The sequence below is a fragment of the Myotis lucifugus genome, unplaced genomic scaffold (assembly GCF_000147115.1).
Source record: "Myotis lucifugus unplaced genomic scaffold, Myoluc2.0 scaffold_120, whole genome shotgun sequence".
NCBI lineage: Eukaryota > Metazoa > Chordata > Mammalia > Chiroptera > Vespertilionidae > Myotis > Myotis lucifugus.
Genome location: NW_005871168.1, coordinates 3,321,348 through 3,335,900, shown reverse-complemented (window position 1 = coordinate 3,335,900; position 14,553 = coordinate 3,321,348). Strand labels below are relative to the sequence as shown.

At 37.9% G+C, this 14,553-nt stretch overlaps 1 protein-coding gene across 3 annotated transcripts in view; it reads left to right on the top strand.

The window, feature by feature from the left end:
- Nucleotides 1-14,553, top strand: part of ROBO1 (roundabout guidance receptor 1) — a 436,624-nt gene that overhangs the window by 306,596 nt on the left and 115,475 nt on the right. For all 3 annotated transcript variants that reach the window (XM_006093709.3, XM_006093708.3, XM_014460003.2), the window contains exons 4-6: nt 6,003-6,123; nt 6,479-6,617; nt 10,134-10,261. In XM_006093709.3, the coding sequence (XP_006093771.1) occupies nt 6,003-6,123; nt 6,479-6,617; nt 10,134-10,261 (388 nt within the window). The remainder of the gene's footprint in view (nt 1-6,002; nt 6,124-6,478; nt 6,618-10,133; nt 10,262-14,553) is intronic.

Here is a 14,553-nt window from a genome sequence, read left to right as displayed (position 1 = left end):
TGCAGGAAGAGACCTGCCAAGAAATATTTCTTAGCTTGTTTTAAATAGTGCTGTTTTTACATTTGTAGTGTTTTGTATGTGTTAAACGTATTTTTCTTTTCTATGTAAAAAGGGGAAATATCAAATTTTGCTTTACAGAGGAGGCACTAAGATTTAGAATGTATGAAGCCACCCTTTACAATCAATATTTTTATATAACTCAACATAGAATGTAATTTTTGTAGTATCTACTTCTTGAAAGCTGGTATGTTACATTTGATCAGGATTATGGTACTATGTTTTTCTGTTCTTTTCTTTATTGAAAAGAACAAGCCACCATGTAGTCCACATTTGTGACTGTAGACAATAGAATTATGGCTTTTGGTTAGCTTTGATTCAATTTAGCCATTGGCATAAAGCCAATTCAATTTGAATTTATAAAAATTAAAACTCGTTTTCATTCATTTTTTAAAATTTATTTCTCTGCCATATTTATTTTTTCTAACACTTTTGTTAAATTCTGTCTCTGTCATCTCTGGGACTATAAATTTTTTCCAGGTTTGTTGACACTGTTTAGTCTTTCACTTAAGCTGTAACATCTACTTTGGGATCCTTAGCCATTATTGCCAGTGAGTATATAGTGGAATATACCATTTTATAAGAAAGTGTCTTATTGATGAGGTTGAAGTTGTATGCAGGTAATTATACCAATCTGGGCAGTCTAGACAATGTGTTCTCTAGTAAACACTTATTCTGTTATTTAAATTTAACCCCTCCTTCCTTTCCTCATTTTAATCCAGCATTTATTCTTAGGCTAGAGCCACGTCTTTAGGACAAAGTTTTTCAGCCTTGGGTTTATTTACATTTTGGGTGTGATAATTCTTCATTGTGATGGACTCCTCAGTGCAATGTAGGCTATTTAGTAGCCTCCCTGTCCTGCACCAAGTGTCAATACTTACCCCCTCCTAGAAGTGACAACAGAAAATATAATTGCCAAAACTTTCCTGGGAGAGGGAGGGTCATTTTCCCCAAAGAATCACTATTTTTTTATATTTTTTAAGTTTTTGTTATAATTTTTATTGATCTTAGGGAGAGGGATAGAGAGATAGGAACATCGATGAGAATCATTGATCAGTTGCCTCCTGCATGCTCCCTGCTGGGCATGGACCAACAACCCAGGCATGTGCCCTGACTCAGAATTGAACCCTGACCTCCTGGTTCCTGGGCCAAGGCTCACCCACTAAGCCACAACTGGCCTGGCCAGTCACGGTTTTGGGGGAAATAAGAGAAACATATTTAGCTTCAGAATTACATGTTTTTAAAGTTTTGCTCTATTTATTTAAATACACATTTTTCTGACAAAACCTATGGAAATGTGTTTGTTAGTAATAACTTTAATGAAAAGCTTCTGGATATAGCGAACAAAAGTAGTATTTTCATTAAGCAAATATCTCTTAAATTATTAAATTAATAATTATAATAATAACGTGCAGACATTTTTCTAAGCGCTTTAGATGATTAATCTCATGTAATCCTCATAACATCCTTGGAAATGTGTATTGATAGTATCTCCATTTTAAAGATAGAAAACAGAGGTACAGAGAAGCTAATACTTACCTAAAGTATAATACAAGGCATCTGACTCCAGGGCCCATGCTCACTTTGTTTTGCTACGTGATTGTATCTATTTTTGATCAATTTGAAAGATTATCTGGGATTTAAAAATCTTTAAAATAATTTTTGGCATATATTTAGATTTTGAATTTGGTTTCAACCTAGATAATGTTGGTGAAAAATAGCTTGAGTAGAAAAACAAAGGTGCAATTTAGTTAACTTCATTTAGACATGATGATTAATATCTATGCTGGTTTACAAGAAAAAAATGTATTTTTCATATTAAAATATTTTCTAAGTTTAATTTTTTTTCAGAACTAAGTTAGTTATTTTATTTTTCTCATTCATGTACAACTTATATATAAATGTACACAGTTGTGACAAATGTTTGCTTTTAATCATTCCATGATGCTATGGGGGAAAAAAACTTCTCAAGATACCCTTGATTCATTTAAAAAAAAATCATGTAGAAAAAAATTGTCATGCTGGCTCATGCTATTAGAGTTTGTTTACTTAAATGTACAGAGAAAATATTTTGTACAATGCCTGATGAGTTACTTTTAATTTGAACAGTAGATGTGATTTAACAAAGAAGTCTGTAAACTAAATTTACATGAAACAATAACAATTTATTTATACTGAAAACAAAAATATAGCTATGTGTTCGCAAAGCATAAGTCTCCTGATAGATTGAGTTCGAAAATGTTTCCAAGATTGAACCAAGTATAATATATAGTTGGGGCAATGGTAATAGGGTGTGTACAACACACTATTTAGGACTTAATAGCTTTCTTTGAACTTTTAGTTCACCTCAGTTATTGTTTCCTCCCATTCATCTCAGCATAGGAATTTTACCATGACTGAGAATCTCCTGGCTGTCTCCTCATAACTCTTGGTAACTAAATTCCCCTTCTCCATTTATACAGATTCTTTCAAAGTATAACAGCAGTGAGCTGTAATATATAATATTAATTGGTGTCCCACATGTGCTTAAGCAAGATGATTTAAAACTACATCCCCAAGTACTTAAGATTTATAAAATAAATTAGTACTATGTTACACTGAAGCTATAAAAATAAATCTGTATTGTTGAAAATTATATTTTATCTTTCTTTCACTCATTCTAGGTATTTGAATATATTTTAAAATTATTCTTAAAGCCTTATATTTTATTGTAGATAGAATTCATTGACTTAACTTTTAGAAAATAAAGCATTTATTTTCTTTTACTTTGATAAAGTTCTTATTTATTAATGTGCAATCACTTCAGAAATGAACTGACCACCTAAATAAGCAAGGAAATTTAGATTCGATTCTGAGGTATTGAGGAGGCTCAATGTTCTGTCCAAAGTTAGTTAACCAAAAAAGGAGCATGCAGGACAACATCTCAGATCACTTAACTTCCATATCAAGAACAGAATTGGAGAAGGGGTGGGAGAGATTAACCTATTAACTTATATGTATGTATATGTATGTGTGTGTATATATATATATTTTAGAGGCCTGGTACATGAAATTCATGCACTGGTGGGGGGGGGGGTTCCTCAGCCCAGCTTGCACCCTCTCCAATCTGGGACCCCTCGGGGGATGTCCGACTGCCGGTTTAGACCCAATCCCTGTGGACATCCCTCTCACAGTCCGGGACTGCTGGCTCCCAACCGCTCACTTGCCTGCCTGCCTGCCTGCCCCTAACCGCTTCTGCCTGCTGCCCGATCATCCCCTAACCACTCCCCTGCCAGCTTGATTGACGCCTAACTGCTCCCCTGCCGGCCTGATCACCCCCAACTGCCCTCCCCTGCTGGCCCGATAGCCCTCAACTGCCCTCTCCTGCAGGCCTGGTCACCCCCAACTGCCCTCCCCTGCTGGCCCGGTCTTCCCTCCCCTGCAGGCCTGGTTCCCCCCAACGGCCCTCCCTTGCCAGCCTGATTGCCCCCAACTGCCCTCCCCTGCTGGCCTGGTTGCCCCCAACTGCCCTCTCCTGCCAGCCATCTTGTGGCGGCCATCTTGTGCGAGGGCATGTCGGTCAATTTGCATATGACCTCTTTATTACATAGGATAACCCATGAACACAGTCAATAGTGTATTGAAGGCCCTGGGTGGGGAGCAGGAGTGGGGTAGAGGGGGTCAATGAGGAACAAAAGGTGACATTTGTGACACTTTGAACAATAAAAGATAAGTTAAAAAAAAACACACCATAAAATAAAAATAAAAGGAACTGCAAAATTGTCATTCTCCGGATCTTTCTTTCTAGCATGTGGTCAGTTTGGCTTAACTAAACTCTTATAGAAATTAAAAATATAATAAAATAAATAATAGAGTTTGTTATCTTTTTTCTGGAATGATTTTGTTTCCTCAAGATTTTAGAAATGTTTTTGTGAGTTTTTCAAAATATATGCATGGTGAAAAATTACAATGAATCTTCTTAGAAAGATCTTGACGTTATGGTACTTAAATTTTCTGTACCTCAAGAACTCAAAGTTTATTCAATTCGAATTGCGAGCTCTGGGGCTGTGCATTTCTTGTTGTTTCTTGTGCATCTCATATAGCGAAAATCACATATCTTGAGTAAGATCTTAGCTCCCTTCCAACGTTCTGCGTGACATTGGGCAAGTCACTTTCCTTTCACAAATATTTACTCGTCATTGTGACAGGTCCCAGGGCAATAAAGAGGAATCAGACATGCTTCTCTGCCTCAGAGTTCACAGTCAGGGAGGAAGTCTGACAGTTGAAGGCATAATTAAAACATATTGTGTTGGTGGGCAGAGGGGAGGCATGTGGAAGGAGAGTTATACTTTTCTGAGCTGCTCATTCCTTAAGTGATAAATGAATTATAACACTTTCCCCTCACAGTCTCACAGTAGATTTATACTAAAGACCAACATTTTAATGATATATCACACAAAAGCAACTTTTTGAAACCCAGTAGCCTTAAAGCTGGGTATACTTTTAAGAATCTCACTTTGAGACCTTTTAAGGAGATGATGCCCAAGTGAGAAAAGATATAGTTGTCAGTAAAATATGAGGTCACATCCCATTAGTTGCTACAAACCTTTATAGAAATGCTTCATTTCATACCAGACTAGATTTTGTCTACAAAAAGCAGGTGGCATTAAACAAAAATGTTTTGATAGACTACTATATGCAGGCATTACTCTCTGAATGCAGAACAGAGTCATGAAAAAAAAATGCAGAGAATGGTCCCTTGGTGGTTTTTATAATGGTACTTAGAAACTTGTGATCATTTTCTAAGAAACATGACTGAAAACAATTTCAAGTTCTAAAGCCACAGAAATTGAAATAACTCTGTTAATATTTGGTTTGTCCAATACATAATTTCTAATTTGGGTTGAAATAAGGCGTTTTAGGTATTCCAAAATAGTAAAGTAGTAGTTTTAATAAACTCCTAGTGCATGATGAGAAATAATTCTGTCTGAATGGTTTCCTACCACCTCCAGCACTTTCTTTTTTCTTTCTTTATTTTTTCCCTTCTTTGTTTAATTGATACACAACACAGAATAACTCTAAGGTCAAAACCTCTATGAGTAAACATTTGGAAGTTATCTCTGACAAAACCTTTCTCAGGTTCAGAGCATTATAGATATTCATGGGTAATTGAAATGCAGCTCCCCACCAAAAGGATATTAAATTAAGTAAAAATAGTTCAGTTTCCTCATCCCAATCTTCATTCATGGTTAGCTTCAGCCTACTTATTGTACTGGAAATCTGCTTACATTTGTAATGAATTCTTCTTCAAATAATTAAATGTTCAAGAGTGTACCAGAATGACTTTCCAGATGATTTATTGGTATCTCTTCAGCCTTCACCTCCTGAGTCCCCAAGAAACTGCTTGGGCAGCAGCAATTTCTTTGTTTTTTTAGGATGTCAGGTTCTGTAATGTTTTGGCAATTAAGAAATATTCCTTCAAAGCAATTTTGGCAAATTGAGTAATTAGAGACATTTTTATTTCCATATCTTATAATACTAGAATATGCTTTCTTAAAATCACATATAGCTAATATGCATTTCCATATTAATTATAGTCAGAAGATACTAGGAATTTCCATTTTTCCTAACTAAATTATTCATACATTTTTTTTGTTTTCATTTAACTACATAATATGAAAAGAATTTGGCCTGTTCATAAATACAAATTTCTACTTATATTGACTATAATAACTTCACAAGAAATGTAGGCAAGTAGAAATGTTTTGCCTCTTCTGTAATGTACCTTTGGAATAAGTTCTATTTAAAGTTACTACTATAACTATAACAAATACTACACACTGGCTTTTTTATATAATTAAGCTTTGCTTGTGTGCTTAGGCAGTAGACTTCCCTTAGGAAAACCTCTGTCACGTAAACATAGCTAAAGTGATTTTAACTGTATGCATGTGACACTTTTTTTAAAGATACGAGGAGGGAAACTCATGATTACTTACACCCGCAAGAGCGATGCTGGAAAGTATGTGTGTGTCGGCACCAACATGGTTGGGGAACGCGAGAGTGAAGTGGCGGAGCTGACCGTGTTAGGTAAGTGGGATCCTATCTCATCAGCCCCCTGTGAAGCTTCTCCCTCAGTATTATTTAGTATCTTCATACAAGGGAGAAAGAAATGACCTTTCTGAAGAAGCTTAACCAACCTTGTGGGGGTGGGAAGAGGAGAGAAGGAATCAGCAAAGCATGCTGCCCAAAACATCATAGGCAAGACAAGGGGGCAAAACTAGGGGAAACACTAAACCTGGGGAGGAGCTTCGAGGAGTAGGAAACTATATGTAATAAATTTCGAAATAAGATTTTAAATTGTAAGTCTGTTCTGACTAAACATATAAAATAGTTCTTAGTTTATATTTATTTCTTTTTTTGAGAAGGCTTTTTCTAATTTTAGAGAGACCATCATTTGTGAAGAGACCCAGTAACTTGGCAATCACTGTGGATGACAGCGCGGAGTTTAAATGCGAGGCCCGAGGTGACCCTGTGCCTACAGTGCGGTGGAGGAAAGATGACGGGGAACTGCCCAAATCCAGGTAGAGATCAGACTGTAATGATGTGATTAGCCTACTCCCACAGTCTCCGGTGTTCATCAGAACATGATTCACATGCGTGTCATTAGAATCTTTGACTCCAGACTTCTGGATCCAGGGCGAGACACAGTATAGAGGTCATTAGAATAAGGAGGCTGCCATACTTTCTCTGAGGATTGCAGACAAGAACTGTACAGTCATGACCCTGGCTGCCCGGGGAACTCTTCTAACATGCACTATTCCTTACACAGGTTTCTCTTCTGTTCAACCAGACCACAGTTAATACTCATTTCTTGTATGGGAGTTGGTGGGGTAAGGAAGGGAGGTACAGCATTAATAATATAGCTGCGAACCAATTAAACAGCAGGCTTCCTTTTTCTTAGCTACAGCATCACCAGGGAACAGAAGAAGAGGTCAGGATTTCCTGGTATCTGTCAAGTCCTGAAATTGGCTAGGAGCAGCGATAGGCTCACAGCCTTAAGGAATGAGGCAACAAAATGAAGCTTTCAGGAATTGCTTTTAGGCTTTGGTTGCCAGTGTGTCTCTTCTTTCAATAGCGAACCCTCTGCTACCTTTGGGGTTAGAGTAGTGGTTTCGACATACTTTCTGCTCTCAAGAGCTCACAGAAGGAAGCATGTCTGGATAGAACCAGAATAACCCAGCAAACCCTTTGGTCCCATAAAGGCAGACATTTGGGAGCAGTAAATTAGAAGAGACTTCTGAAAGGGAAGTGACATTAAGCAATTATATAAATTTGATAAGCACAGAAGAGGAGAAGAGTATTCCAGGATGAGACATCACAACAGACATGCAAAGCTATGAAAGAACATTACATGTTCTGAATGGTGGGAAGTTTAGCATGGCTATGGCATAGGGCATGTGGCAGGAAGTTAAGGGATATTAGGTTAAAAATACTAGGTATAGCGGTTAATAATGCAGATTTTTTTGAATAGATGAAGTTGCACATATGTTGATATATATGCAATTTGATATGTATGCTATTTTGTTGTATTGACAGCAAGTTTCAAAACTTCATATGTCAAATTTGCTGAAGGTGTTAACATCATAGATATTTTGTGCCAAAAAAAGAGCATTTGTGGGAAGTCTTAGTTCATTATTTTGAAGAAAAATGCTGCTGAATACTTCAGGAAGCTTATGGTGAACATGCTAGATCTCAAGATAGTTGTGAAAGCTGGTTTAAACGCGTTAAAAGCTGGTTTAAACACTTTAAAAGTGATGATTTCAATGTGAAAGACAAAGTACGTCCAGGTCAACCAAAAAAGTTTGAAGACCAACAATTACAAGCATTATTGGATGAAGATGCGTGTCAAACTCAAAAACAACTTGCAGAAAGATTAAACGTTGCTCAGCAAACAATTTCCGATCATTTACAAGCAATGGGAAAGATTTTAAAGGAAGGAAAATGGGTGCCACATCCACTGAACGAAAGACAAATGGAAAACCGAAAAGTCATCAGTAAAATGTTGCTTCAGCAGCACAAAATAAAGTCTTGTTTGCATCCAATTGTGACTGGCGATGAAAAGTGGACTTATTTTGAGAATCCCAAATGCACAAAATCATGGGTTGATTCCGGTCAACCATCAACACCGACTGCAAGGCCAAATCGCTTCAGAAAGAAGACAATGCTCTGTGTTTGGTGGGATCAGGAAGGTGTGGTGTATGATGAGCTTCTAAAACCAGGTGAAACTGTTAATACTGATCACTACCAACAAGAAATAATCAATCTGAACCACGCTTTGATTGTGAAACGACCTGAATGTGCCAGAAGAAACAGCAAAGTAATTTTGCTTCGTGATAACGTGCTATCACATACTTCAAAACCAGTTAAAGACACATTAAAAGATCTTGCCTGGGAAGTATTAACCCACCCGCTGTATTCAACAGACCTTGCTCCTTCAGATTACCACTTGTTCCGATCGATGGCACACGCACTTTCTGAGCATCACTTCAAAACATACGAAGAAGTGGAAAATTGGGGTCTCTGAATGGTCTGCCTCAAAACAAGAAAAGTTCTATTGGGACAGTATCCACAAATTACCTGAAATATGGTTGAAATGTGTAGCTAGCGATGGACATTACTTTGAATAACGCACTTTTGATGTTTCTCTTGAAATTATAGTGTTTTCTTTGATTACAAAATCCACATTATTAACCGGTACAACCAGTACTGAGGCCAGATTATCAGAGGCTTGTATTAATAGACTAAAGAATTTTGAATCATATTACATGCACAATGATGACCCAAGAAGAACACTATGAACAGGATAACTTTTTTGAGAGAATAACTTTTTTGGACTATGGATATTACATGTATGTGAGGAGATAGAGATACTAGTATCAGGGTCACCATTGTTGTTGTCCCTGTAAGTGATGTAAATTGCCTGAATGGGGAGATGAGAGGGAGGTAGGGGTCCATAGTGGCAAGAAATTTCTGAAACTCAATTGATGAATTGGATGATTTGTTAGTTAGAGGGAACTGGTGAAGGAAGATGGGTAGATTGTGTTAGGAAAAGGAATTTGTTTATGTTTCAGAAAATATTAGGTGCCTGTGTGATATGATGTGTAATTATTAATCATCAGGGATTATGAATTTGGAGCTTAGATGAAATAAGAATTGGAAATATTTGGGTGGTCAATGAATATATAAACTATAGTAGATAATATAACTCAGGGATATTATGTGGAGTGAAAGAGGGTTAAAGTGAAACTTTAAGGGAAACCCAACATTTAATGGGAAGGAAAATGAGGCAAGGCAAATGACCTCTAGAATGAGACTGAGTTCAGTTATCAACTCTGCCGCTAAACTAGCTGAGACCAACACCAACCAGGTCACCTTGCCCCCGCTGCCTCGCTTTCTTTTCTCATCTGCACAATGGAAATGAGCATAATACTTCATACAATGGTTATAAGAATTTTAAAAGATAAAAATCTATAAATTACATCTGGCATATATAAATTGGTCACTATCTTTTAATTTTAGTATGAGTACAGTAGCTTGAGGGAACAAACAATGTAGTTCCATCTTTTTAAAAAAATATTTTTTTTGAAAAGTAGTTCAGTATTTTAGCCCACATAAATTTAAAAACAAGCTCTTTTCGCCTGGCTAGTGTTGCTCAGTAGTTGAGCATCTACCCATGAACCAGGAGGTCACGGTTTGATTCCCAGTCAGGGCACATGACCAGGTTGCAGGCTCAATCCCCAGTAGGGACTGTGCAGGAGGCAGCCAAGCGATGATTCTCTCTCATCATTGATGTTTCTATCTCTCTCCTCCTCTCCTGTCCTCTTTCTGAAATCAATAAAAACATTTAAAATATAAATAAAAATAAGCTCTTTTCTCTATGTGTGCTTACTTAGAGGAATGGTGTATTTTAACTATCGTTTAAAATTTCCTGAAGCGAATGTTATGTGTGATTTGATGCCTAGATATATGTTATTTGTAATGATGAGATCTTTAAATAGAAGGTCACTTAATTGTACTTTCTTTTGTTCTGTCACTAGATATGAAATCAGAGATGATCATACCTTGAAAATCCGAAAGGTGATGGCTGGTGACATGGGGTCATATACTTGTGTTGCAGAAAATATGGTTGGAAAAGCTGAAGCATCAGCTACTTTGACTGTCCAAGGTAAGGCTTGGGGAACAGTTTGTTGTGGTTGTTTTATTATCTGAAACATAATGTTAATACTTAAAGAAGACACCATTTAATAAAGTACTCTATATTAAATATAGGCTTTAAGTGGTGCTAGAAATATTTTACTTCAAACATTTTAAGGAAATTGTTATTTTGCCCATGGGAAGTCTATATGCATTTGTTACAAGAAATTAAATTAAATTTTCAAAATTAGGAAGAGTTCTGTCTTGGTCAAGTAAAGGAGGAGAATGTACTGTAATCTCTGGGTCTTCAACCATAGAGCCCTTCTAATCTCTTAATTAAATGACAGCTGTTACCAAAACCTGTGCATGCAAGCAAATCGCCCATTCCTTCAGGTCATGCACTTTCACGGATCTGTACAGCGTGGAACACAAAAATGAGAGGATTCAGTTCCCCTCAAGAATGTAAAGTCATCCACTTGTAGGGACTTTTGTAGTTTTTTTCTGTGCACACACTGCCTGTGATCTAACAATGCTCAATAAATATTTGTGAATTAATTGCATTTGTACTCTGCTAATTTTGATAAAGATTTATTATTTGGTGTGATTTATTATGATTTATAATTATATTCTATGGCTATAAGTTTTTGAATGTCAGTGTCTTATCTTAAATTGATGTGCAGAAATGGTTCTGTCACGTTTATATCATAATCCAGATGTTTTTCATTCTCATAATCCCTTTTCTCCTTTCTCCATGATGTCATAGGATTATTTCTCACTCTGTCTCATCTGAGAATTGTTCTCATTTTTTTTTCCATTTTAGAGTGGACAAGTTGGTTATTGTTGCATTTGAGAGACAATGACCTTTAAAAAACATTTTGTTGGTGAAAAAACTTCACTATTTTGATAAGTACATAGAGTAATCAGGGATCTTGGCCATAAACCACTTAGCTTGTTTCTTGGTCTGACATCAGCTGCACTTGGTGCTGTCATCTTTTCTGAGCACTGTCTCCTCTAAGGCTATTATGAAGAAAAGGGTGGCTTTTGAGGGAGTGCTTCTACTGTGGGCTTTTTACAAAAGAGCCTTGGGGGCTTTTTACAGTTTAAAAAAAGAATAAAGACTATTTCCTTCCTGTCTTTAAAGCTATTATGTCCCACTTTGGGGTTTTTAGCTGAATCTCATAAAAACAAAAGAAAAAAAAGAATGGATCAAGAGCAAACATTGAATTTCTAAGACCTAGACTACTTCTCTTTAATCTAAGTTAGACTTGAACTCCATGTAAGGCTAAAACTGTAAAAAAAGAAACCCCTTTACATTTAGAGAAAGCATAAATTTAAGAGATGTCAAATCCAAGTTCAAAAGTCCCCCAGAGGAAGTGAAAGTAGCCCAGGATGAATATAAGGCATGAACAGGTGTGTCTATCTCCAGGCAATTGTGACAGGAAGGTTGTCTATCACATTACTCAGAGAGATGTAGTGTTTCACTTATGTTTTAAAGTCCTTTACCTTGGGAGCATGATGCTTTTATAAATAATAGCCATTCTGCTGTGTCTACAGTAGACATTGAAATCAAAAGTTTTTTTTCCTGCAATTTTAAACTCAATTTCAAAGCTAATTCAGCCTTAAGTTTTCCATATGGAATTTTTGCTCCCTAAGCTTGCATTTCAATGGAAATTGGTTACAAATGATCAAATCCAGAAACTATTTGAGGAATTTTGTTATTTCAACTGCATTGAGTTTTCTATAAACTTATGACAGAGTTGTATATTGTTAAGAAGGTAATTGATTCAAATATTAAAATACGCATATTAACAGCACTGTTAACATATCTCTAACAGCTAGAATAATGTACACAACACATCAAAGAAAGCAGTATGATTCGCAACTGTAAAAGGTAACTAAGGATGGAGGAGGGGAGAATCAGGAAACTTTTTAAAGGAAACTTGAGAAGTTATATCTTTTTTTCCTTCATTTCAGAGTGATAATAGAAATATACTAGGTACTACAAAGGAAACTAATCAGAAATGAATTTGATAGCAGGAAACAATTATAATAAGAAATTCAGTAGTGTAGCTTTTGATATCTGTGTTTTATTTGTGGTTCATTTTTAGAAAGGCCTATTGGAATCAGTATGGGATTATAAATAATCTTCCTTTCCCTCACTTCTCATACAATGAATATGTTGGACAACAAAACCCTGTCTTCCAGATAGAAAGTATAGGGGAAAAAAGCCTCTTAAATAAAGGTGACTGTGATTTTCACCCTTAGTAAAGACATGATTAGTTCCAACATTTAAAAATAACTTAATTTGAGCCCTAGCCTGTGTGGCTCAGTTGGTGTTATTCAGTGTATGGACTGGCTCTATCCCCAGTCCAGGGCAAGGCAGCAAATCAGTGTTTCCCTCTCATATCAATGTTTCTCTCTCTCTCTCTCTCTCTCTCTCTCTCTCTCTCTCTCACCCTCTTCCTTTCTTTCTTTCTAAGAATCAATGGGGAAATCTTAAAAATAAATAACTTAATTTGAGAATTACTTCCCTTTTATTTCCTTTTTTTCTTGGTATCTCAGTTCTGCTTTTCTGGAGACTACCTTAATATATTTTCTTAAAATATGCCTGCCTTAAATAGTTCTTTAATTCTAAGTATTTTCTTGGTTTTTCTACTTGTGTACTATTCACAATGCTTAGCATGGTACTGAGAATCTAGTGGGCACTTTATCTAATAAGTACTTGTTACAAGTGAAATGACTATGGACTTGAACTTTCTACTTGAGTGGTAGAACTATCCCAGGGATATAGGAATATTATATAGGAAATCCAAGCAGTTTCTGGGGACTCTGATTCTGAGGACCAACAGTAGGTTCATTTGGGTCAAATTGAATAGATGGTATCTATGATAGCTGCCTGGTGGTCTGTGTTTAAAAGGGAGCAAAGTAAAACCTAGGACTAGGCAGAGTTTCCTAAACACATCTGAAGTTTGTTATCTGAACTTAAATACTAAACTCATCTGAAGCTTGTTAAATACACAGATTATCCGCCTGCTTCTGGAGCACCTGATTTAGAAAATCTGAAATGGTGTGCAGACATTTTAAATTATTTTTTAGATAAGCAGGTTTATGAATCCCTGGATCGAAGAGTTATCTGATGAACTAATAGAAAGAATAAAGGGTGTTAAAACATTTCTTTAGAGTTTGGGAATTAGTTTCAAAGTGTGTTACAAAGAAGTGTGCAACCAAGGGCCATAGACATTGGAGTCAGACAGAATTTAGTTGAATCTGCTGTCATGTCGTTTACCAACTGTGTGACCTACAAAAGGTGATTTAAACTTCCCGAGCCTCAGTTTCCCCATGCATAGAATGAGTATAGTAATGCAACTTCACAGCATTGTTATAAGGATTAAATTAAAATATATATGTAAAAATGTTAACATATCTGTTACAGAGTTTTATAAATAAAGAGGATCATATTCATACTAGAGGCCCGATCCATGAATTAGTGCACAGGTGGGGTCCCTCGGGGTGGCCTGCGGGGATCGGGCCCCAGCTCTCGCCCCCAGCCTCACAGCCCTGCAGCCCCACCTGGCACCCCTCCACGGCCTGGCACTGCCCACTCACCTGCTCCACCATCCCTCCACGGTCCCACTATCCTTGGGGCCCATTGAGGCTGGCAGCGCCTCTACTGCTGCCTGCTGCCAGTGCCCGCCATTATCTGTGCTGCCCCCTGGTGGTCAGCACATGTCATAGCGAGTGGTCAAACTCCTGGTCGAACAATTTGCATATTAGGCTTTTATTATATACTAGAGGCCCCCGTGCACAAAAATTTGTGCACTGGGGGGGGAAGGGGGGGTCCCTCAGCCTGGCCTGTGCCCTCTCGCAGTCTGGGACCCCTCGGGAGATAACGACCTGCTGGCTTAGGCCTGCTCCTGGGTGGCAGAGGGCAGGCCCAATTCCTAGGTGCAGCCCCTAGTCAGGCTCAGAGCAGGGCTGATTGGGGGGTTGGGGCACCGCCCCCTATCACACTCAAGGCAGGGTCAATGGGGAGGTTGCGGCTCCACCCCCTGTGATGCACAGAGCAGGGCCAATCAGGGGGTTGGGGCACTGCCCCTGTCACTCACAGAGCAGGGCCAATCAGGGGGTTGGGGCGCTGCCCCCTGTCACTCACAGAGCAGGGCCCATCAGGGGGGTTGGGGCTCCGTACCCTGTCACACACAGAGCAGGGCCGATCAGGGGGTTGGGCGCTGCCCCCTGTCACTCACAGAGCAGGGCCAATCAGGAGGTTGGGGCACTGCCCCCTGTCACACACAGAGCAGGGCCCATCAGGGGGTTAGGGAG